This window comes from Staurois parvus, unplaced genomic scaffold, assembly GCF_062004578.1.
Source record: "Staurois parvus isolate SC_StPar_1 unplaced genomic scaffold, SC_StPar_1.0 ptg000648l, whole genome shotgun sequence".
Lineage (NCBI taxonomy): Eukaryota > Metazoa > Chordata > Amphibia > Anura > Ranidae > Staurois > Staurois parvus.
In genome coordinates this window covers 1,715,341-1,741,563 of record NW_028318444.1, presented here as the reverse complement: position 1 = coordinate 1,741,563, position 26,223 = coordinate 1,715,341, and the positions used below count along the sequence as shown (strand labels likewise).

The 26,223-nt window shown below is 43.0% G+C and overlaps 1 protein-coding gene across 1 annotated transcript in view; it reads right to left on the bottom strand.

Annotated features, from left to right (window-relative positions):
• The window catches only part of PDLIM4 (PDZ and LIM domain 4), a 242,311-nt gene extending 224,242 nt beyond the window's left edge, over positions 1–18,069 (bottom strand). The window contains exon 1 of the mRNA XM_089694062.1: positions 17,893–18,069. Coding sequence (XP_089550188.1) covers positions 17,893–17,985 — 93 coding nt within the window. The 5' untranslated portion in view covers positions 17,986–18,069. The remainder of the gene's footprint in view (positions 1–17,892) is intronic.
• Positions 18,070–26,223: the final 8,154 nt, after the last annotated feature.

Genomic DNA, 26,223 nt, shown 5'->3' with positions numbered 1-26,223 from the left:
TATGGTGCAGTTCCTGTGCAATTCACATGGGGGTTATGCTATGAACCGAAGCTGACCTTAACATTGGTTATGCTACACATGCCCCAAAAAAAATTATTTTAATTTTTAGGCATGCCTGTGATTTCAAAAAGAAAAAAAAACTGTTTTACTATTTCACCCCTTAGTAACCTTTAATTAACCATAATCAGGCCTATTTAACTTCTTTCTCCCAAGCTCTTCTTAGCTATTAAGGCCCCATGTACATGGGACACTTCTAAACGATGGAAACTGCTGGAAAACATAGGTTAAAAACCGTCTGTTTAGCCATGTTTGCATAACGCGTTTATGTGCGTTTGCTTTTAGAAGCATTTTTTAAAGATAAGCACAGGAGAACCTAATAAATGCCCAGAATGCACTAAAAAGTGGTAAATTATTAACTATTTCAGACTGTTTCAGAGAAATACAGAGAGTAGAAGCAGAGACAGCAGTATGTGTTGAGATTAGGTGTGAGTTGCTCATTAACATTTTTTTGTTTCCAAGGGTGGGAAGGTGTCTGGTGGAGTGAGTCATTAAGGTCACCTGGTGGGGGGTCTTCATGAGGAATTTGAGGTGTGAATGGTCATTAACATATCTTTTTTTTCCAAGGGTGGGAGAGGTCTGAGGTGTGAATTGGTCATTACAATGTGTGACAAGCTTGGTAGGAACATCCTGTGTTCAGTGTTTTGTCCATCTGAGTACCTTGAAAACGCTTTACATGCATTTTTTATGATGAAAAAAGGTTCTGGACAGCATCGGGAACTGGAAGAGTTAAAAAAAAAATTTCAAATGCAAACTCTTATAAATGCGTTTGCTGCGTTTAGACGCATTTAAAATCGCTTTGCATTTAAAATACAGATAAAATCGACTGCTGAACGCAAGTTTTCTGCGTTCAAAAAAATGACTGTAAACTCAAATGCCTGTAAACGACTGTAAACGAAGATGTGTACATGGTCACATAAGAAAACATTAGGGTGAGTTCAGGGGCTGCTGAAAACACGCTGAACAGCTCCTAAACGTGAGTTTATCAACTGCAGTGTACATGAGCCCTATGTTGGTACTGCTTTTTTTCCCCTATTTTCAATATTGTAATATTTTGAATGTGCAAGCTATTTTTTCATTTTTCATTCATTTGTTCCTTATTTCTTTAGTGATACATATTATTTTTTTAATAGCGCAGAATTTAAAAAACTGTTAGTATACCAATCTAGGGTTAAAAACACTGAATCTTAGATTAATTTTAATAGTAAGTTAATAAGTAATTATTTTCTCGGTGTGATGGATATTGAAGGCATCTTGCAGTGTTCTAGTTGCTGAAACCTATGCCAGGGGACACTAGTCTGTTTCTGAAAATGAATTCTGCAATCTAAAACTAAAAACGTTTCTTAATATTAAAGCTGAAGTTTAGGTATGGCAGTTTTCACATAGCAACAGTGGCTGTTCAACTTTACAGGCTGCTCTCTGTCACTGAAGGACTTGCAACTACAGTATACTGGCCACCAGAGAAAAGAACCATGATGTGTACCAAAGTGAGTCATTCCATCACGTGACAATGGCTATCTCCTCTCTACTAAGTAACCAATGAAGCATAAACAAATTTAAGGTGGAGAGGATTGGGCAGATGTAAAGTCTGACATGCTGCTCAGTATATTCAATCCTATAGAGGTCAGATTTTTATTGCTTTAGCAGGGGTGGACTGACAACTCATGAGGCCACCAGGTAATAGGGGATCATGGGACCCCTATGTCCTTGCCCACACTCAAAGAACACCCAAAAAAGCCTATAAAAAGGTACCAGGGGCATTTCATGGGGCCCCCCAATGACCCCGGGCCCTTGGGCAGTACCCGAGTGCTCGAATGGTCAGTCCACCCCTGTACTTTAGGTCCATACTCCCCTAATTTACCCCTGGTCAGTGAAATCCCAGCCAGGTGGAAAATGTAACTTCAAACTGCATATTTAGCTGTTTGCCTGGAGAATAACTTTAAATATAGATATGTATACTGAAAATGAGAATGAGTAATGCATAAAACCTAATTTATCCTCCAAAAAAAAAAAAAGAATGGCCTTGCACATACTGTACTGCCACTAATTGAACTGCACTGCGAGATAACCATACACCTTCCCTTCAATTCTGACAATCCCTCGATTTGGCCAGTGAAAGTTCCTTAAGCCTTACAAGGAGGGGAAATGCGATTAACATTCCAGTCTCATTGTTATGTAAAACCTGTGTTCTCCCTGATTGACTTGTTTTAGCCATAATCTGCTGTCACTGGGGAACCATGGAGAGATTATGGTTCATCTAAGCATCTGGAATGAGGAAATCCCCTTCAATTGTATACACATAACTGGTGCAGATCTGTCTCATTGTCATTTGGCATTTGCCTTCTTCTCATCTGTTCATTTATAGGATACAGCGTTTAACATAACACTGTACACAGTGAGATTAACCTATAGAAGAGAAGAAGTTCTCTTATCCGAGAAAACTTTAATAGAGCAATAAAAAAGAAGAAAAATAGCAGAAAAAAACCCATGAACTAGTTCTGTTCTGGTACACAGGAGTTTGTACAGCTTAGTGTGGGTTTGCGGCCCACATTTGCGCAAGCACAGCAGCCCATTCATTTCAATGGGCTGCTATATCTGCATTTCATGCATGAAAAAAGTTCTGCAGCATTTGTGCACCATGCCATTTCCTTGTGGTTCCTGCGCATGCGCTGCAGTTTAAGATGCATGGGGAGGTGCCATTAAGAATGAATGGCAGCCCCACGCGTCTCTAATGAGCAGCACATTTTTATTGTGAGTGCGGGAACAGCTGCAATTCCCGCACATGCAACCATCCACAATAGTGTGAACCTAGCCTCAAAGGGGAGCAGGATTTGTTTCATCATTCCAAAACTAAAGTAGCATTTTTTTTAAAGCCCAACTCCCAATTTTTTTTCAGTTTTAGGTACATTTATTTTTATGTCTGTATGTGTTCATGTTGTGGAAACTTCCTCACTTCTTGTTTTGTCTGACACCTACCACCTGAACAAAGAGTGAGGGGAAACCTCCACAATGGCACAGACAGACAGTAATAAAAACCTGTAACACATCAAACAACACGTAAACCTTTTTAAGGGGTGGGTGCTTGGCTATGCGGTGACACTGCAGAATTTAAACATAGAGAAAAAGCCAGCACTCCAACAATGTTCTAGAAGGGGGGTGTCAAACTGGCGGCCCTCCAGCTGGTGCAAAACCACAAGTCCCATCATGCCTCTGCCCTTGGAAGGCATGCTTGTAACTGTCAATCTTGCAATGCCTCATGGGACTTGTAGTTTGGCAACAGCTGGAGGGCCGCCAGTTTGATACCTGTGTTCTAGAATAACATTTAGGGAATTCTCGTATCGCAAAAAAAACACCAACATTTTGAAAGTACTCAGATCCTCTTTCTCAAGGTGACAGACAAAGACTTTGCACAGAATTTTTCATGTGCACCTTACCCACTTCAGTTTTAGTAACATACCTGTACGTTGCTGGAGTTTGAGCTGTTGTACCGGGATGATGCCTGCAGCTGTAGGCATCATCCTGATACCGTTTTCGTTAGGGTTGACGGTCAGCTCTCGTAATAGAAATCAAAGTGGCTAACTAGCCTCTCGATTGCTATTACAAGCAGTGGAAGGGGATGCCCCCCCCCCCCGGTTTCGTCCCACCGGGAGTTCCGAATGACCAGCTGGCGGCTAACCACAAAGCGCGAACAAAGACCAGATCAGCTTTGATCGGCTCTGTAATACACTAAGCTGAAAGTGATGACCTGAAATCACTTCTGGTTTACTCTGAACTACATGGCACCATTTTTAGAAAAACAAAAGCATTCAATCACACTAATGCTTTGATTAAATGAGGGATTTGAGGTCTCATTGACACATTGTATGTACCTAATGCTACAGCAAATATTAAACCACACCCAGAGGCTTAATCGTTTAGTAATAGAATATGTTAATTTGGGTCCGCTTGGCCTAAATGAAATACAGGCGTACCTCGGTTTGCAAATTTAATGCGTTCTCCGGGAAGTTTCGTATTGCGAAAGATTCGTAAACGGAAAAGCGGTTTCCCATAGGAATGCATTGAAAACCAATTAATCTGTTCCGGAGGTCAGAAAAAAGTAAGAAAAAAGCATTTTACCTGTTCAAAACTCTTTATAAAGTGCACTTTAAAGGCATAAATACTGTACAGGGACATGATTAAAAATTTCCAGAATGGCTACAAAACGCAATGCAAAAACCATTCCAATACCTCCACACTCGACTCCACATGCTACCCACAGACTCCAGCATGCACGGGGTCAGTGCTATAAACCTCCCAGGCGCAATTCATCCTAGGGAAACTTGCTTCGTATTGCGAGAAAAACTCGTAAATGCATTGAAAACCAATTAATCCGTTCCGGTGGTCAGAAAAAAGTAAAACAAAAGTCTTATCTGTTCAAAACTCTTTATAAAGTGCACTTTAAAGGCACGGGGCCAGTGCTATAAACCTCCCAGGTGCAATGCATCCAGGGGAAACTTGCTTCGTATTGCAAAAAAATTAACCGAGGCACTATTTTCAATGGATTTTCATTCGTAAACCGAAAATTACATTAACCGAGGCATTCGTAAACCAAGGAATGCCTGTGTTCAAAGTGCATTAAACCCTAGAATTCTACCTTAACATTTACCTGCTTTAGTCAAAACTAAAGAAAACTTTTTGCTATACATACTCTTTAATACCATTTTCCAGCCAGGCAGCTTAAAGATTTTTCAAGAACAACTTCCAATGTTTAGAGATGCTTGCTATCACTGCACTAGGGTAGCCCTAAGCTGCCTCATTGTTATTTGAATATTGCATCAAGTATCATGTTGGTGGAAGGACAAGTCTTAGATTTGCTGCTCTTGGGGAAGTTGGAAAGGCTCTGTTTGTCCAAACTGTCTCTAGAGTCAACCTTCCCCTACAAGACAGCCTTAATTCCTAAGAAACAATGTCAGCATGCCATATTTATAAAGCAGAGAATTTGATATTCACCAAACATTATCTGCATGTGATTCTTCCAAGTATGTGGGGTTTATTTACTAAAGATGGAGAGTACAAAATCAGGCTCACTTCTAACCTCAGCTTATTCAATTAACCTTTGGCAATAAAACCTGGAAACTGATTGGTTTCTATGGAGAAGTGAGCCTGATTTTGCACGCAGCTTTAGTAAATAAACCCTATGTGTTTTAAAAGACAGCAATCAATTCTCCACCAGAGAACATCCCATCAAGTCCCACTCACTGCTTTATAAATAGTGTCACATCAAGAACGCTGGCCATACACAAGGCAATTGTAGCTAACACTGCAGTGATTTTGACTGAGTTTCTTCTACTTTTCGATCATTTGAAACTGGGAAAAAATAAAACCATTATTGGTGGATTGCTGATTGTTGAAACCTGAGAGAGAGAAACAAAACTGCCAAGTGTATGTCCAATATAGGGTGACCATTAATAGGCAACCCTCTCTTTAATATTAATATGTGATCTGCCCCTCTTTTACCAACTTCATAACTCCCCCTAATAATTTTGCCATCATTCAGATATGGTAGATACGTGATGAACGGTTTGGTTCCTTTCAAACAAAACTGCCAAGTGTATGTCCAATATAGGGTGACCATTAATAGGCAACCCTCTCTTTAATATTAATATGTGATCTGCCCCTCTTTTACCAACTTCATAACTCCCCCTAATAATTCTGCCATCATTCAGATATGGTAGATACGCGGTGAACGGTTTGGTTCCTTTCAAACAAAACTGCCAAGTGTATGTCCAATATAGGGTGACCATTAATGGGCAACCCTCTCTTTATTAATAATATGTGATCTGCCCCTCTTTTACCAACTTCATAACTCCCCCTAATAATTCTGCCATCATTCAGATATGGTACATACATGGTCAACGGTTTGGTTCCATTCAAACAAAACTGCCAAGTGTATGTCCAATATAGGGTGACCATTAATAGGCAACCCTCTCTTTAATAATAATATGTGATCTGCCCCTCTTTTACCAACTTCATAACTCCCCCTAATAATTCTGCCATCATTCAGATATGGTACATACGTGGTGAACGGTTTGGTTCCATTCCTAAACAGAAAAGGGAATGGTTGCATTTCCCAATATATATTTCTTCTCATGTTTTTACAGCATTCATTACCACATTTTCATTAATAGTTTAAGACCCAACTGTTCCAAGAACTCATGTGCATTGAAATGTTGTGAAAGACTGCATCTGAATTGACTGAATGGCAAAATGTGGGTCAATGCACTCAAAAGGCAACATGCAGTTTTTTTCTAAAGCACTGCAATGCAGCCCACAGTCTGAAATGGATTATACTCTAAAAAAATTTAAAACAAAATTTACATAAAATGCAGACATAGTTAGGCATCCAGTACTTTTGAGTGTTTGCTGACTTTGACTACAATGTATTGTCTTATCGATACTATTATTGCTTTTAACGCTTATCCAGTCTGTTTTATATTTCAATGTTTTTCAGCCAAGTAATCTGTATCATCAGGCAGACATGTATACTCTATTTTCCTTTACAGCTAATCTAACTACACTGTCCTAGTAAAATGAAAGCCAAGAAAGTATAAAAAGAATGTTTCTTATAAAAGAAAATGTTTCTCCCATGATTTGTGGACTTATCTCCAATTCAATTAATAGACATTTCGATTTTGTTTACATTTTGGTTACCTATATGAATCAGGAATCTTAGTTTCAGCAACATCCTAAACAGAATATGCATGTCTTAAAGATTATGTAAATCCAAAATTTCAATCTTCATATTCCTGATGTGTCTGCTGTACTGCCATGTACTTGTATGAAAAATCATCCTGGTCTCTGTGTGTTGCTACTTTTGTGCGAAATCCCTGGTGTTTATGCTAGTCCCTCTGCTTTCCTATCAAAACACTGACTACACTAGGCATGAAAGCAAAGCATGGTCAGTTCTCTAGCTGTGCTGGGAACTCAGTGGGGTTTATTTACTAAACCTGGAGAGTGCAAAATCAGACTCCCTTCTGAATAGAAACCAGTCAGCTTCCAGGTTTTATTGCCAAAGCTTAATTTAACAAGCTAAAGTAAGAAGCTGATTGGTTTCTATGCAGAAGTGAGTCTGATTTTGCACTCTCCAGCTTTACTAAATAAACCCCAGTATGCTCTCCTCCAATGATCAGACTTCCGCTCACACCCCCCCCCCCTCCTTCGCACAGCCATTCACTGGAAAAGTCAGTGTCCTGCTGTTTCTCCTCCCCCAGCTCTTTGTTTTTAGCTGTATAAGGAGTTTAGAGGGTATGTGATCATTTATATAAAAGGGGAAAAAAGGGAATTCATAATGTTTTTTTCTACCTATAGCCCTGGCTTAAATTTTTGAGAATGACACAAATAATAATTTTCACAAAGTCTGCTGCCTCAGTATTTATGATGGCAATTTGCATATAGTCCAGAATGATATGAAGAGTGATCAGATGAATTGCAATTAATGCCAAAGTCCCTCTTTGCCATGAAATTGAACTTAATCCCAAAAAAAACAATTTCCACTGCATTTCAGCCGTGCCACACAAGAACCAGTTGACATCATGTCAGTGATTCTCTTGTTAACACAGGTATCGGTGTTGACAAGGGCAAGTCTGGAGATCACTCTGTCATGGTGATTGAGTTAGAATAACAGACTGGAAGCTTTAAAATGAGGATGGTGCTTGAAATCATTGTTCTTCCTCTGTTAACCATAGTTGGCTGCAAGGAAAAACATGCAGTCATGATTGCTTTGCACAAAAAAGGATTCACAGGCAAGGATCTTGCTGCTACTAAGATTGCACTTAAATCAGCCATTTATCGAATTAGTAAGAACTTCAAGGAGAGAGGTTCAATTGTTGTGAATAAGGCTTCAGGGTGCCTAGGAAAGTCCAGCAAGCGCAAGGCCCGTCTCCTAAAGTTGATTCAGCTGCAGGATCGGGGCACCACCAGTGCAGAGCTTGCTAAGGAATGGTAGCAGTCAGGTGTGAGTGCATCTGCACGCACAATGAGGCGAAGACTTTTGGACGATGGCCTGGTGTCAGGAAGGGCAGCAAAGAATCCCCTTTCTGATTGTTTGGGGCATCCTGAAAAAACCTTGTCTGGAAAAGAAAAGGTGAGCGCTACCATCATTCCTGTGTCATGCCAACAGTAAAGCATCCTGAGACCCTTCCTGTGTGGGGTTGCTTCTCAGCCAGGGGAGTGGGCTCACTCGTAATTTTGCCTAATGGTACAAAAACATCCTCTGAGAGCAACTTCTCCCAACCATCCAAGAACAGTTTGGTGATGAACAAAGCCTTTTCCAGCATGATGGAGCACTTTGTCATAAGGCAAAAGTGATCATTAAGTGGCTTGGGGAACAAAACATCAAACTTTTGGGTCCATGGCCAGGAAACTCCCCAGACCTTAATCCCATTGAGAACTTGTGGTCAATCGTCAAGAGGCGGGTGAACAAAAAATCCCCCCAAAATTCTGACAAACTCCAAGCATTGATTATGCAAGAATGGGCTGCCATCAGTCAGGATGTGGCCCAGAAGTTGATTGACAGCAAGCCAGGGCGAATTGCAGAGGTCTAGAAAAAGAAGGGTCAACAAGGCAAATATTGACTCTTTGCATAAACTTAATGTAATTGTCAATAAAAGCTTTTGACACTTATGAAATTATACTTCAGTATACCATAGTAACATCTGACAAAAAGATCTAAAAGCACTGAAGCAGCAGACTCAGTGAAAATTCATATTCTCAAAATTTTTGGCCAGGGCTGTACACAAATGTTTTGCCTTTCATTTCTATTTTAAACTGAATGGCTTGTTTTACAAGGTGAGGGATGTGTTTACCTATACTTTAACTCAAGAAGCAGTGTGTTAGATGTACTTTCTCTAACTACCCAAATAATGGATGTGGATAACAAGAAAACACAAGAAGTTAAAACGTATATTTTGGAAAATATTTCTTAGGGCTGTCGCTTGAACATTTTTTTAAAAATAAAGAGCTGATTTGTTTCCTGGATGATCAAAGTCTCTTTTTAGTGCATAATCGTTAAATTCTTTTAGAGCAAACACATCAGTTCTTATGACTATATCCCTGACTTGATTTTGTGGACATATTCTGTTTTCTTCAGCTGAGCCGCAGTTCCACACATTCTTTGTTCTCTGTGTATAGAACTGTTGTTAACCCCAGCCCTGCCATCTCCTGTGCTGGGTGCCTGACCTTTTCTTCTTGGATTTCTTTGATAACACATCAAGTGCACATTGAGGGGAATTTTAGAACAGCAGTGGAGTCTGGAAGTGCAGTAATCGGTTGCAGATGTAGGGAGAGAGCAGACTCCTTTTTGTATTTTGGAGTAATAGCATTCACTGCCTGATTGAGCTACCTGCTTATATTGTTCTAAATGATGCCTGCTCTACAACAATTCGTTTTTCTGCAGGGTAGGATAAAGCATTAGGTTAGAATTTATATTTCTGCTAACCTGAAACTGCTCCTGTTTGCTGTAAGTAACTTGCACCTGTGACCAAACAGATTACCAAAGTCAACAAAGGCATAATGTGGCTTTTGTTATTCTGCATCTCTGTCAAACACTTTCGTAGCAGGCACTCCTTTCTAGGGTGGGATCTGGAAAAAGTGCACCAAGACGTGTAACCACAGAGATTTGTCATGTCAGTGAGACAAGAGTCACGGTCATGGCAACGAAATGGTTTAAGGAGGAACATAACTGTCACAATTTGTATTTATAATATAATCAAAAGCAAGTTTCTAGGGAAGGGTGAGAAAGAAAGTATTCTACACATTTCTTCAAATTACAGCAGCTACTACACTTCCAGCTGTTGAAGAACTTTGTAGGGTAATAACTACAAATAGATGGACACTACAACCAGGGCTGTTCATGTTATGAAGCAAGGACAATACTATGTAGGCATGGAAGGAGACAAGGTTTTCAACTTGACTAATTGGCATTGAGCAGGGTGGGCTCTATTCAGATGTCATTTAAATAGCATTGTTATTAACTCTATCATCACTAATGATACTGTATCATTAGGGGCGGACTGACCATTTGGAAACTCGGGCACTGCCCGAGGGCCTGGGGTCAATAGGGGGACCCATGAGATACCCCTGGTTCCTTTTACATAGCCTTTATTGAGTTTGGGCAAGGACACAGGGGCCTCATGATCCCCTATTGCCCGGGGGCCCCATGAGTTGTCAGTCCGCCCCCGTACTGTAATAATTGCAACCTTTGATGTATCTTAATTCCTTTCATGATGTGTATACATTGGAGAGGTCTTACCAATGACAGTGCTATAGGTACATCTATACCCAGTTTGGTCAGCATTCAGGACTTTGGAAATATGCACTCATCATGCATGCCAAAGAATTTGGACATGTCTGTACCTGCTCTATTTTTTGGTCTCCATTTGGTGACAATCATAATTTATTTAATTCATGAAGTCAGAATTGTAAACGGTACCAATAATACGCTCTATATACATAGTGTACTGGGCTGATGCATAGGTAATTATTTCAGTTCAGAAAAAAACCACTATTTCTACATCAAGCTTCAAAAAGCCTGGTCATGCATGTACAACTTTCTAATTTGAGAAAGAGGGAAACCTTTTTAGCAGAAAATATGTAGGCATGGGACACATATCCTGTACATGGACCATGAAGAGTTAATAAACCAAAAATTATTGATTAAACCCACAAGTGCTACTTTTTTGCAACTAATTTTCTTATATACAGGATATTTAAAAAAAGGAAATGCAATAATATAAAGCAGAGATTCTCAACTAGGGTTCCATGGATCCCTAGGGTTCCCTCTGAGGTTGCCTAGGGGTTCCTTAAGCAATGAGCAATTTCTGCCTCTCAGATAAGTTACTACTGATACCAATCATCTTTTAAAGGGGTAATTCTTCCCAATGACCATCACACTAATGTATCATGAGTTGTAGATATAGTAATTTTAGCAGGGGTTCCCAGAGACTGGAAAGTTATTTCAAGGGTACCTCTTTGATGAAAAGGTTGAGAAAGGCTGATATAGATAGAAATATTTAGTGTTGTATAACTATTTTGGTAGTTAAATAATGCATTTTTTATTGGCATTTATACATCAGATTAAAAAGAGGAAAGATAAGGAGAAAAAAGAGACGGATGGATTTGGTTCCAAATAGAGGGATAGTCACTCTAAATGAGGAATAATTGGGAGTAATGAAATGTGGACCAGTGAGCATCATATGCTATTGCTGCCGTTTACACTGGCCAAACACCATCCACATAGAGTTTATATGTGCAGCCACATACAGCGAGAAAAAGAAGCCTTATAGGCTCTGAGTTACTCTTCTAGTTAATGCTTCCTTTTTTCTGAGAACTCTCCACCTGCCCCTATATATGTATTGTACCATTCGTGAAACACCAGCACTGTCATATGGGGGGGAAAGGGTACTGAATATATTCTTCAGTCTCAAAAGCTAAATGAAGCATCAGCAAAGAAAAGGTATGTATGTGCCAAATGAGAGAGGAGCATTAAAGAAAACCTGTATGAGCAAAGCACAGATTGGCTTTGAATAGTTTTCCATGGTCTCTACTGTTTCATTTAAAGGGCCAAAGCTTTTTTGGTTATACTTCTGCTATGGATCATAGGAGTGCAGTTTGTTCTGCACTCCTGTGACCCGTTTTTAGCCAAGATCGGGTTTAAGCCAGCTGTCCGTTGATGTCATTCAGCCGGTCCAGGCTCTGGAAAGATCCCAACCATATGGTACTGATCCACCCAGAAGCCTGACCGGCAGCTAAATCAGCCTCTCAGTGAGCCGTTGACAGCCTGAGCCAGCCATTCCTGTCTCCTCCACAGCCCAGTACTAGGGTTAGAGCAGAGAGCTGGAGACTGACAGTCACTGCTCTCTGCTCACTGAAGACCGAGAACTAAATGATCAGAGATCTTTGATCGCTCGGTTCTCAGTATTAGAAGTGGCAGGGAACAGATGCAGCATCCACCTAGGTGAGTATATTTTTTTTCCTTTTTTTTACAGAACCCTATACTTCTCTTTTAAAAATGCGCATACAAACAACTTGTTTACCTAGCCTTCTAGTATGTGTGTTATTAATGTATTAGAAAGGTCACATATGTGTGTGCGCACAAATTTGCGTGAGGGGCAGGGTTTCTCACAAAATATTCAAACTATGAATATTTTGGCAGTACCCACTGACTACATCCGATCCCAGGAGGTCTTTGATACCATTCTCATAACCAAGAGTTGCTGTGTGAGGAGGGAGGGAGTTTGCAGGTTTTTGGTTTATATCATTGTATAGATTTTTTTGTAGTCAGGTCTAGTTATGATTCTGGGACCTGAGCAAGTCTGTAATGTGCCGCGGGAGATGTCTAAGTTTAAATATAGTAAACAACAGTATATAAATAGCTATCATTAAAAAACCAGAACAAATGCCCTAATATGAACAACTTCTGTACAGTCACAAACAGAAACGCAAATGTATAAATAACAGATCTCCAATGGAAAACATTTTTTTATAGAAACATAACAAAAGCTATCTATGTAAAAGAGAAAAACATAACAAAAGCTATCTATGTAAAAGAGAAAAACATAACAATAGATATCAATGGGATTTTAGCCACTGAAACAAAAATAACAATGGAGATAAACTTCTTCTCCTAATAATTTAATTTTTTAATCAAGGCGACTGGTTTTATAAGTAATATCAGAATATTTTTTTGTGGTCACTTTAATCATTGGCATGTAGCTGACAACTGCTCCTGACTTCCAAGAACAGTCTCTACTTTGTATTTGCTCCTATAGATTATTGTCTATGGAAATTTCACAGTAAAATAGTGTATCTATTTTTGTCTATGGCTAGATTTACAATTAAAGCTGAACTCCAAGATCACAAAATATTGTCTAAATTCATTCCTCATGTGTATTCTTCCCTGAATCTTGGTGTTCTTTGTGTATTTCTTCCAGATCTGTGCAGTAATCCAGTGTAAAAGCATGCTTCTGTGCAGGAGCATCCTGTAATAAAGAAAGTTCACTGCTGCTCTCCCTCCTTGTGCAGGGTGACTGGTCTTGTCTCCACCCTCCTGCAGTTTTCTGTAGGTAGCTTGTAGTGGGTGGAGCTGCTACATCCTTCCCACGGCTCTGCTATCTGCACAGGCTAAGTACACCACAGTGATGATGTCATTGATACTTGTACAAGGTAATAGCTGGGTTTGGAAAGGTATTGGCACACACAAACTGGATGAATATTCTTTGTGGCTATTGAGGAATTTATTTAAAGTAGAACTATAGGCAAAACTTCTTTTTTTCCTCTTGGATATGGGAAGGGAGGATTATACCCCCTGTTGGTTTTTTGCCATCTGCGTCCAGTTGGGGAGATTTACCTTTACTTCCTGTTCCACTGCCAAATAGGAAGTGAGAAAATCTCAGCAAATTAAGGGAATTCTTTGGGGACCCCCCCAGGTCACCAGAACTAGTGTCCCCATTGGTAGATATCCCCAGGGGCGGACTGACCATTTGGAAACTCGGGCACTGCCCGAGGGCCAGGGGTCAGTAGGGGGCCCCATGAGATGCCCCTGGTACCTTTTTCATAGACTTTTTTGAGTTTGGGCAAGGACACAGGGGCCCCATGATCCTTTATTGCCTGGGGGCCCCATGAGTTGTCAGTCTGTCCCTGATGTCCCCTCTATTACTTTTCTTGGGACAACGCAAAATTTGATGTTTTCGTTTACTTTTGATGATAATGGTAAATAGGACAAATGGAGAGGATGAATCTCCCTAATGGGGGAACAGACAGCAATAAAAACTAACACGCTTTCTAATCCCTCTCCACTCGATCCACTGCATGGAGCATTTTTATTTGTGTATTTGTACATGTGTTTTTGGATTAGCCAGTGGAAGATCACTAGAAGAAGGAGAGGCAAGAAACAGCTGCCTTTTTGCTGACAAATGTGCCGAATACCATGCACATTGCACATGGTTGCAAGGCATTTGCGGAATTTCCCCATTCACCTAAATGTGTCATCTTCGGATGCTTGATGCCTGCCAATTGCTACATATTGGGTAGATTCTTCTGCGGGCATGAAGTGATACATTGTGACCATGGCATTTATACACCCCTGTCCACTTCCTACTGCAGCTTAAGGGGAGCTTAAGGGGAGCAGTTGGGTGTGTGTGTGTGTGTGTATTGGGGGGATGTAGGTAGTAAAAATGTGACACAACCGTGCATTTTCACCCCCCAACCAGTGGTGTATTTAGGTTTTGTTCTACATTAGGCAACACAAAAATCATCTGCCCCCATGGACAGCGACCAACACAACTCCCCCTTCCCCCTCCCACGGAGAGAGAATGACATTGACTAACAACACCCCTGCCTCCCACCCGGGAGAGCCTTCCACTACCCCCCACCCTCTGGCGATAGAGAGAAACTCGTCTTCACAGCTCCAGACATCCCCTGACATACCCCCCTGAAAAATGCTGCCCTAGACAAGTGCCTTGTTTGCCTTGTGGTAAATACGCCCCTGCCCCCAACCATACCTTTAACCTTAGCCACAGACAAGCTTTTGGCGACATGATGCTCAGGTGTGAACAGGCATCATAGTATACAATGGGAATCTTCATGCCAAGCATTGAAGTGTTTCTTGAAAAGGACTTAAAATAGCTCAGGACTTAGGATGTTACATTCAATTTTTATAACTTATTATCTGGGCTTTATACATGAGAGTAAACACACCTATAAACTAAAGCTGTTACTGCATCCCATTATACCACACCAATCACATAATCACTCATATTCCTTACATAGCTACCATATGATACTCTCACCAACACCCAATTCTGAATTCAGTCCATACCACCGATATTGGATACCAGAACTATTTGTGTTGTGGTCTGTATTTTAGACAACACAAATGTGTATACATTCAACAGGCATGGTGATAGTAAGGAACATGTAATTGTGTGTTTCTATGAGTACCTATGAAGTACAATGAAGTTAGATTTTTTTTTTTTATTATTATTTCATGCTTTCAGTTGTGTTCTGGGAGAAGGCATTCTCTATATATAGTTCTATGTGCATTAAAAGTGTTGTAAACAAATGATGCATTTTAAAAGTCTCATCCATTTAGAAGATGTGAATTTCTAAATCTGTAATAGAAAAAAGTCGCACAGATTGCATATATAAAAGGAAACAAGTTATTTTTTATTCTGGTTTAATAAATGATGGGGTGGAGCTAGCAGCTTAATTGAATAGTTTTCCCAGAAATAACTTGGTGGCTTCTGCTTTTGTTCCCACAACAACTAACAGCGACCGAGTCTGCTGAGAAAACTCCCTTAATAATAAAGTTAAAGTGTATGTGGACTCTACATTTTTCTTATTTGCTCCTTTTTTTGTTTGTTAAATATACTATTGAAAACATATGATACCTGTTCAATGAGTGCAAAAAAAAAAAAGCTGATCATCCAACCAGAAATCTTGTGAGTTGTCACCTTCCTATACTATCTGCCTGTGGACTCTTATCAGTTAGCATTCTTCCCTGTTATCTCCGTGGCCTATAAAATGCCTCCTCCTGGTATGGAGAAGAGAGGGAGGTGTTATGTAGTTTTGACACAGTGTTATATAGTTCTAACACACCATTTTTTCTAGAGTGACAACTCTATGGTCAGTTAGCATTATTCCCTGATATCTCTGTGGACTACTAAAACACCACCCTCATTTATGGAGAAGAGAGGGAATTGTTTTATAGTCCCAACACAGTGTTCTGCAGTCCTAATAGACTCCCTGTCCTAGAATGACAACACCATTATCATTTATCTCTGCTCTCTCCATCTACTATAAAGCACCTCACCCTGTTATGGAGATGAGAGGGAGGTGTTGTGTAGTTCTAACACACTCCCTGCCCGTGAGTGACAACACTGCTATCATTTATCATTGTTCCTTGCTTGCTCCATGGACTATAAAGCACCTCTCCCTGTTACAGAGATGAGAGGGAAATGTTATGTAGTCCTAACATACTCCCTGTCCTAGAGTGATGACACGGTTATTCATTAGCATTGTTCCCTGTTTTCTCTGTGGACTATAAAGCACCTCTCCCTGGTATGGAGATGAGAGGGAGTTGTTATATAGTCCTAAAACACTCCCTGTCCATGAATGACAACACTGCTATCATTTATCATTGTTCCTTGCTTGCTTCATGGACTATAAAGCACCTCTCCCTGTTACAGAGATGAGAGGGAAATGCTATGTAGTCCTAACACACTCCCTGTCCTAAAGTGATGACACGGATATCCATTAGCATTGTTCCCTGATCTCTGCGTAGACTGTAAAACACCTCTCTCTGTTATGGAGGGGAAAAGGAAGGTGGTATGTAGTTCTAACACATTCCCTGCCCTAGCGTGACAACACTGCTATCATTTCTCATTGCTCCCTGCTCTGTCCATGGACTATAAATCACTTCTCCCTGTTATGGAGATGAGAGAGAGGTGTTCTGTAGTCCTAATACACTACCTGTCCTAGGGTGACTACATTGTTCCCGCCTCTCTCTATGGACTATAAAGCACCTTTCCCTCTTACTCACCCCAGTTCAGGACATGTACTTGCAATCCCTTCCATATACCCAGTGAAGTGACTCAAGTGATCCTCCTACATAAGTTGTACAGGTTTATCCGTAGCTTTCTCTTCTCTACATTTGTTCAAAGTCCAGAATTTGTAAAGCTTGCCTGAGAGTTCAGAAAAAAGGGGGTGGTTAGCTGAAATTAAACACTGTAGAGCTCAGTGAGGAGACCTCTGAGAATTGATTTGAAGGAACCTCACACACACACACATACACACAAACAGAGCAGAGGCTTGTCAGTCTGCTGGAGGTCCCTCCCCGTCACCATTTTTCTCATGGTGTCAAGAAAGTAAGTAATTCATGGTGATAGCAAAGGAACAAAGTAGCAGCATACTCAAATGACACTTAGTGCTTCCACAGAGGAAAAAAAAAGTCTCTAACAAGGTAATGAAATAATGTGCTAGTATGCTTTGCATACTAGCACATTATGTAGGACTTAAAATGAAGCCTTCCAGCGGCGCGCTGTCACCACTTCCATCTTCTCCTGGTCTTCCCTCTGGGATTGCGAGATCTGGCCATCTGACGGGTCAGGCCGCGATGACGTCTCTCCTGCGCACGTGCGCAGGAGTTCCGGTCCATGGAGCAGTACTCTAAAGGAATGGCATGGGTATACCGCTCCTTCAGAGTACCGAATGCACTGGCTCTAAAAAAAGAGAATATCTCCTAAACGGTACACATTTAGGAGATACTCATTTTACCTACAGGAGGGATATGCTTTGTTCTTTTTCATGTCTGAGCTTTACAACCATCTTAATAACAGGATTACCAGGAAATAAAGGTAAAAGTAAACTGATGTAGCCACCGCACCTAAGTATTAGTAAGTTGCAATACTCTTAATGTTTGCTCTTGGATTTAGATACTTTAAAAACAACTGGGATCCATTCAATAAAAACTAATCACAACCAATCTATGAAATTGATGAACAGAAGAATGAACGGAGAAGTGCAGACATTAGATGCTTTGTCTCCTTCATGCACTGCTCCAGCCAGAAGTCACTTTTGCTGCTTTACCAGGTAGTTCCAAAGTGTCACCCAGGGATCAAACACAAGATGTGTAGGAGTTCTGCACAGCTTCTAGGACAGCAAAGCACTTGAAAAAAACTCACAATCAGCAAATAAAACAAGACAGTCATGTTATCTCATAAAGACACCAAGACCTACTACATGGAATATCTCCAGTGATCCCAAAGTAGATGCTGAACGCAGAAAAGTAGGGTCACTTACCCTTGAAATGGTGAGAGGAGTGCTGAAGTCCTTGCCTCCCACCAGTCTAAATCCCCAGGGAGAGGGACCATTGAGGGTGACAGTCTGTGCCATAGTGGAGGGTGCTTATCCCAGCAGTTCAGTAATCAGCTCTGCACTGAGCTGCTCCCGGCTACTTCTCAGCACCGTTTACATGTCATCTGATTTCCCCGGCATCCCTGCAGGCGTGCACTCTCCTAGGTCGTTCCTAATTGGCTCTCGGTGTTCGTTGTCACTTCTCCATCCTTGCATAGGAATCCTCAGGCGGTAGATACACAATCGGGCTTGTGTGTAAAAGCAGAACCGTCCTGGAAGAGTCCACAAAGAGTGGACTCATAGAGTTTAACCCCAACTCCGGGGAGCCCGTTGCCATGTTAAAGCCGTATTAACCCCAAAACCAAAAATGGAATATATTGCAGTTCACCAATCCTTAGGTCTGCATCAGTTTGCTTTTATTAGGCTTCGAACCTGGGTTTTCACCTGGTGATCTGGCCAGTATTACTGAGACACAACTCCGAATGAAGGAGCACAGCAGGGCCGGATCTAGCCAGATCTGATCTGGGGGTGCAATAATAAATGGCAGGGGGCACAACAACCTGGGACACATTAATATGTATTAGGTTATTATTAGATTAATAAAAATAAACCTGTGTCCCCTATATCATATGTCCCTAGCATAGTCCCCCTTTACGTTAGGAGTCCTTATCAGAGTCCCTCTTTACTTTATAGCAACTCAGAAGTCCCCTTTTACACCAGGTTCCCATCTGAGTGCCCCCTTACATAAATAGACCCCATCAGAGTGCCCCCTTACATCAGTGTCCCCATCAGAGTACACCATTACCTCAGTGTCTCCAGCAGAGTGCCCCTTTACATCAGGAGTTCCCATTAGAGTGCCCCCTTACATTAGTGTCCCCATCAGAGTGTTGCCCTTACTTCAGTGTCCCCATCAGAGTGCCCCCTTACATCAGGTGTTCCCATCAGAGTGCCCCTTTACATTAGTGTCCCTATCAGAGTGCACCCTTACCTCAGTGTCTCCAGCAGAGTGCTCCTTTACATCAGGTGTCCCCATCAAAGTGCGCCCTTACCTCAGTGTCCCCATCAGAGTCCCCATCAGAGTGCCCATTTACATCATGTGTTCCCATCAGAGTGCCCCCTTACATTAGTGTCCCCATCACAGTGCACCCTTACCTCAGTGTCCCCATCAGAGTGCCCCCTTTCATAAGGTGGCCCCATCAGAGTGCACCGTTACCTCAGTGTCTCCAGCAGAGTGCCCCTTTACATCAGGTGTTCCCATCAGAGTGCCTCCTTACATTAGTGTCCCCATCAGAGTGTACCCTTATCTCAGTGTCCCCATGAGATTGTATCCTTACCTCACTGTCCCCATCAGAGTGCCCCCTTTCATAAGGTGGCCCCTTCAGAGTATCCCCTTACATAAGGTGGCCCCATCAAAGTGCCCCCTTACATCAGTATCCCCATCAGAGTGCCCTCTTACATAAGATGGCCCCATCAGAGTGCCTCCTTACATCCCTCTTTACATCATAACTACTCAGCAGAGTCCCCTTTTACATTAGGTTCCCATCAGAGTGCCTCCTTACCTCAGTGTCCCCATTACACTGTCGCCTTACATGTGTCCCCATCAGAGTGCCCCCTTACATTAGGTGTCCCCATCAAAGTGCACCCTTACCTGAGTGTCCCCATCAGAGTGCACCCTTACCTCAGTGTCCCCATCAGAGTATCCCCTTTCATAAGGTGGCCCCATCAGAGTGTCCCTTTACATAAGGTGGCCCCATCAGAGTGCCTCCTTACATGGATTGCTCCCATCAGAATGCCTCCGTACATCAACTGTCATAGTCCGACTAGCTCTTGGATTAGTGGATGCACTCTCAGAGACTGGGGGAGGGGGGAACAAAAATCTGGAGGGCACAGCCCACCCCACCCCAGCACCCCCCTTGATCTGGTCTTGGAGCACAGGAGGCACAGCAGACAGCAGCATTGTGGGGGAGTTCATACTGTATAATCAGTTACAGCACAAGGTTTTTTCCTTTTGGAATAAAGGTTTTACTTAGATAAACAAAAGCTGATCATTTTAATCACACTGCCAGTGTTAAATGGTCTGTCTCATGTATGTAAGCTAATACATTCTGCTGGAGAGCTTGGACTTTTGAAAAACCACAGACTTACTGGCCAGATCACCAGATGAAAAAAGAGAAAAGAAAGCCAAAAAAAGAAAATAAATGTAGCCATCACATCTAAGAATTGGTAAGGTGCAATCAGGGGCGGACTGACAACTCATGGGGCCCCCCGGGCAATAGGGGATCATGGGGCCCTTGTGTCCTTGCCCAAACTCAAAAAAGCCTATGAAAAATGTTCCAGGGGCATCTCATGGGGCCCCCTACTGACCCCAGGCCCTCGGGCATGTTTGCTTTTGGGTTTAATACCACTTCAGGATTTCTCAGAATTGGGATTCAAATCTTGTCTAAACCCAAGAACAAAAATGTCATATACAGTATTACAGCTTACTGATCCTTAGATGTTGTGATTGCATTCATTTTCTTTTTGTAGGTTTTTTCCCATTACTTTCATTTGACTTTGATCCTGCCAGTAACACACTTCCTGTCCTATGGTGACAATGCTCACTCATGTCATTCTAGAGGAAGCAGTGTTGTCACCTTAGGCTGCTTGCTCCTGATCTAAACCACAGATGATCTCCCCACCCCTCTCCTCACATCCATAACTTGAGGCTGGGGGCACGCTGTAGTTCACAGAAAAAATTTGGCCAGGGCTGACAGTATTTTTTGGGATTTCAGTGCAGCAAAGGCAGAGAGCACAGGCAGTTACAAGCTTACTGAATTTCTGGCAGGGCAGGATCAACAGTTATTTGTTCGTACTTACCAACCCCTTACTCCTTGTTTAGGGGGGATAAGAGGGGCCAACCCTCTCTTCTCCCAAAGTGTCCACTTTTACTGCCTGTCACAACTCATACACATAAAAGCAGCGACAGTTCAGAGCGAGTAAGACTCTGCCTTCTTTGATTGCAGTCACATGAGCCACTGAGGGAGGACTTCCTTTCACCCTGAACTGCCTGCTTTGTTTGGTGAATGTGTTGCATGGAAGATGGGAAGCTGTACTGAAAGGGAAGCTATTGGAGGGGGGGGGGGGGAGTTTGTACTGGAGAACAACATCTCTATTAGTGGGAAGCCGTACTGGGAGAAATTGTACTGGGGGGGGGGGTTCTGTACAGAGTGGGGAAGGGGGGGCTGTACTGGGGGGGGGGGGGTGCTGTACTGTGGGGGAAGGGGATCTGTACTAGGGAGATTTTGGCCTGTGCATTATGCTCTCCTGACCTCTGTAAACTGTGTGGTATGCACTCCTGACCCCTGTATTCTGTGTGTTACACACTCTTCCACCCTTTATTCTGTGTGTTACCCAATCCTGACCCCTACAGTCTGTGTGCTAAACAGTCCTGACCTCTGCACTCTGTGCATTACTCACTCCTGACCCCTTCATTCTATGCTTTAGGACTCCTGGTCCCTGTGCTCTGAGTGTTACTCACTCCTGATCCCTGCATTCTGCACTTTAAGACTCCTGGTATCAGTGCTCTGAGCATTACTCACTCCTGACCCCTGCATTCTGCACTTTACAACTCTTGGTCCCAGCGTTCTGTACATTACTTACTCCTGACCCTTGCATTCTGCACTTTATGATTCCTGGTACCAGCGCACTGTGTGTTACCCACTTTAGGACTCCTGGTCCCAGTGCTCTGTGCGATACATACTCCTGACCCCTGCATTCTGCATTTTACAACTCCTGGTCCCAGTGCTCTGTGCGATACATACTCCTGACCCCTGCATTCTGCATTTTACAACTCCTGGTTCCAGTGCTCTGGGCGTTACTCACTCCGGTCCGTGCATTCTGCACTTTATGACTCCTGGTACCAGCGCCCTGTATGTTACCCACTTTAGGACTCCTGGTCCCAGTGCTCTGTGTGATACATACTCCTGACCCCTGCATTCTGCATTTTACAACTCCTGGTCCCAGTGCTCTGTGCGTTACTCACTCCGGTCTGTGCATTCTGCACTTTACAACTCCTGGTCCCAGTGCTCGGTGTGTTACACACTCCTGACCCCTGAACTCTCTGTGTTACACACTCCTGAGCCCCGTACTATACAGTATGCTGTGTATTTCATGTTTCTGACTATTAAACTCTTTATGCTATATTGTGCAACAATTGTTGATTGCTCAGTAGTGTCTTGGAAATTCGCTTTAACGAATTTCTCCTTACCGTGAGTACTCGCAGTTGGATGCGCAGAAATCCCCCATAAAGCTGTGCGAATCTTGCTTACCACGACTGCAGCTAAACTACACGATTCCTGCCCATCCAACTACTTTTAGCTTCTGTTGAGATGTGGGGGTGGAGCTCCGTTACCCTAGAATGATCACACGACACTCTCAGGATGATGGTTGAATTCACATAAGGGCTGGTTTCAGACCCAGCTCTCTGTTTTATTAAAAATACACACATGCCCCCCACATGAATAAAGTCAATCCCCTCCCACCGAACAATGCAATGGGGAGTGCCTATACACAGGATGTACATTCCAATTGGAGCATAGCCTTTCCTATTATCTATCACTGGTCCTCCCCCATGAGTCTTCTGAGGTCAGCAGACTTCCTCCCCTTCCCCCCCATGAGCCATCTGAGGTCATATTTCCTGTCCTACTAGCTTCTATTGGTATGTCCATTCTCTGCACAAGCACTCCCTAAAAATATCAGTCTGTACCTGGATGGGCCCGGTACGATCTTTATTAAAACACATCCATCCGGATACAGTTCAGATTGGTAATGGGTTGTAAGATATGCATAAGCCTACACGCGGAGTTCGTACCGCTTGGCGCCTTGCGTTACGAAGCCCACGTGGTACTATGCTGCTGATATGTGGATACAGGCCCACGGTCTACTGCCAGCGACATTCGCATCGAATGCCGTGGTGGTATACACGCCGGTCTATAAGCGCAGATCTGCCATCTCATCCATTACCAAGCTGAGTACTGTAATACATACATTGTACATGCGCATGGCCCAGTTGCAGCCTTCAGAGCTTTAATTAAGCCACACGAGAGACATATGAATAACACGAATATATGACACATTTAAAGTTCGACCAACAATACAAAATTTCCATGACATTCCCTCCTGTTTTATCATATTCTCCTCGTGTCCCTTCTTGATCTTCTTCAGCTTGATGGGTGTAGTCTCAAACTTCAAAGAGTTCCTGTAGTTGTCCCTGAGAATAAAGCTCCACGGGGTACCTGAAACAACAAGACCCGACGCAGACTCGACGCAAACAGGCTTGATTGAAGCAATGATCCTCAAGAGCGTTGGAATCTTCACTACAGGAAGGCTCTTGCAAAAACCACAAACAGACTTGTGGTATGAATAAGGCTTGTGATCCCACGGTGGTCTGGGGAGATCCAGCAATAGATTCTCAAATTGCCCCTGCAGACGGGGCCACACAAGGCTGGTCTCGACCCAGACGGTTTTCCAAATTGCAGACACAAACCATGATGAGGCTTGAAGCTTGCTTGAAGGTCTTGGAGAATGTGGTCTTCAGAGAGATAAATTAGAGGGAAGCCAGGACGTAATCTGTAGAGAAGGTGGATGGTTGGTGAGGTCTTCCTCCGATCAGTGGTTGGAGTGGGATCCCAGGAGCGGGCATGGAGATGTGGTCGTCTGCCCGAGCTTGGCTTACACGGTCGATGAGGCAACAGGAACATCTCACCGCGGCATATAAAAGGCAGATGAAAAAGAGAAGCATCAGGACATACACTCCCACTTCCTTCAACCAAGATCCGATGGAGAACAGGAAATCTCCCAATCCTCCCAAACCCTTGAACGGATTCCAACCCTCACTAGCTATAGCTCTAGCTTTTCCCTGTTGGTGGCCATTTTGTTGACTACCATATGTGCAGTAATCTCTATGCAATGTGTATGCAGTTTCCTATATACATTTGAGCCATATTGTGTTTTTAATCCAAATTTTTTACAGTTTCATTTGTTTGCTTTTAGCTTTAAAATTGCGTATTGCCAGCCAATTTAAAGTGTGTTAAGCGAGTTTTACCTTCACGTGTTCCACATTTAGTGAGCGCGGTGAAGTCTGGGTTTTTGCACATAGATTTCTTGTATAGTGATTATGTTTTTCTTGTGTTTTTCCTGTTAAAAGTAGTTCCTTATTGTAAAGCGGGTTTGTTTTAAGCTGCTGTGTCACGTGTTTCGCGTCCAGCAGACTTTTTGTGTAAACGGTTTTAGGTGGTTGCAGCGAAGATTGCGTGTGTAACGCGGATCGTTTAGCGGTGCTGATAGGAGTGATTTTTGCGTCAGCAACAAGGTTACTTTTGGCGCAGTTTTTCGGTTTACCTCTGTGTAATTGTTTTACTGTGAAACGTCCCGTGTTTTTCATAAGGATCCACTTTGTCCTTTTTAACAGTTTTTCAGGTTGAAAAAGGGTTTTTCTGTGTGTATTAGGAAAGTTTTTTTCTTTACACAAATTTCCTAAAGGTCAGTTAGCAGGTTTCTGGCCAACCAGTGACCCCTAAGTAACATCCAAGAACCCCTCTTTTTGTTTTGACTTGTGTTAGCTACTGTGTGCAGGGAGAGAAAAGCCACTTACATCATTGTGCGGTGTGGCCTGCCAAACACAGTGGGTGATGAGAACCACATAAATTGCGCTGTGGGAGTGGGCGGTCCAGGGAAGTAACACTTAGCCTGGTTACCACAAACACTTCGGGTGGTCAGGATCACATAAATTGCGCTGTGGGAGTGGGAGGTGTGCTCTCAGTCTGACCGCCACTTGATGCGCTTCGGGTGATCGATAAGTATCACATAAATTACGCTGTGCTGGGAAAGTGGTGGAATCAGGCCTCTCGGTAGGATCCCACCGAGTGCTCCAGGGGGTAAACAGGTACCCGGACGCGGGATATATACCAGTGACTAGTCACGATGGGCAGTAGTCAGTCCATGAAGAGAGAGGGGGAACCAGCCCTCTTCAGGGTAAGGACAGCTGCACAACTGATGAAGGTGAGTTTGGGGGGGAAGTCTACAGAACCCCTCAAAAGGTGGAATAAATGGTCGAAGGGTACCAGATGGGAAATTCCCTGGGAAGGTACATTTGACGCATGGAGGTGGGAAAAATTCATCTCTGAATTTGAACCACGGATGCAGGCGTCAGAACTAGAGATCGCACAGCTATGGCTTCACAGGTCAATCCGATTAGGGAAGCAGGGCATACATAAACTGGTGTCTGTCCGGAAGAACCAGGTGATGTATACCTGGCCTCCAGAGGGAATAAAACAGGAGGATCCAGTGTCAGAGGTGGAGGAAGCTCTTTCAGGGCTGACTCTACTAAGGCAGGCAGGATCTGGGTCTGCTGGGGTTCCCCAACAACCAACAGTGGCTGAGATAAGTATAACTGCACCTGTCTCTTCTGTTAGTGACGTCACTCTTGACGTACCTTCCGTGTCTTCCGTGTCTTCTGTCCAACTATGAAGCCTACTCAACAACCGATTTGCAGACTATCTGTGAATCAAGGGGAATAGACACCCGGTTAAGAAACAGGGCGGATTGCATCAAAGCGCTACGAACCACTGATCAGACCCCTGCCCCCCAGCTATACCCTGATCTGAGGGACCTCAAACCTGAAGGTGCAGTAAGCGAGGTGGTTAATCTAAACCCACCGATGAAGCTGGGTCAGCCCTTGCACTCTTCCCGGACCAAGGCCTATCCAGTCAGAGTGCAGCAATTTGAAGGTCCTCCCAATGCACAGGGGGAACGGACTTTAGGGGAACGGGTAGTTTGGCATGTCCCCTTCACCCCGGCAGAGATCCGCACTATTCTGGCTGAGCTCCCGGACTATCGAGTCAATCCGAGAGGATTTGCTCGAATGTTTGGACAAAACCAGTTCAGCTATGGTATGAGCGGGTCAGATTGTGCGCAGATCCTGCGGGCTAAGGTGGGCATGGAAGTGGCCAGTACAGTGATTGCAGGGTGCTCTATAACCACGCATGAGGAGATGACTTCAGGGGGCAAAGAGTTCTGTACACAGCTAAAGGCAAAGCTTCCAGAAATGTATGGTGCTACCTCTACTACGGACATGATGAAGCTCACCCAGGGTCCTAATGAGGAAAGCGCCTGCTTCTGGCGCCGTCTCAAGCAGACGGCACTGGATGCGGATCTGGAAGTTGGACCTGATGCTCCAACTGAAGGGGTAAAGGTGACCGCGACGCACATTCTGTTGCGGGCCAAACTTTTGGAAGGCAT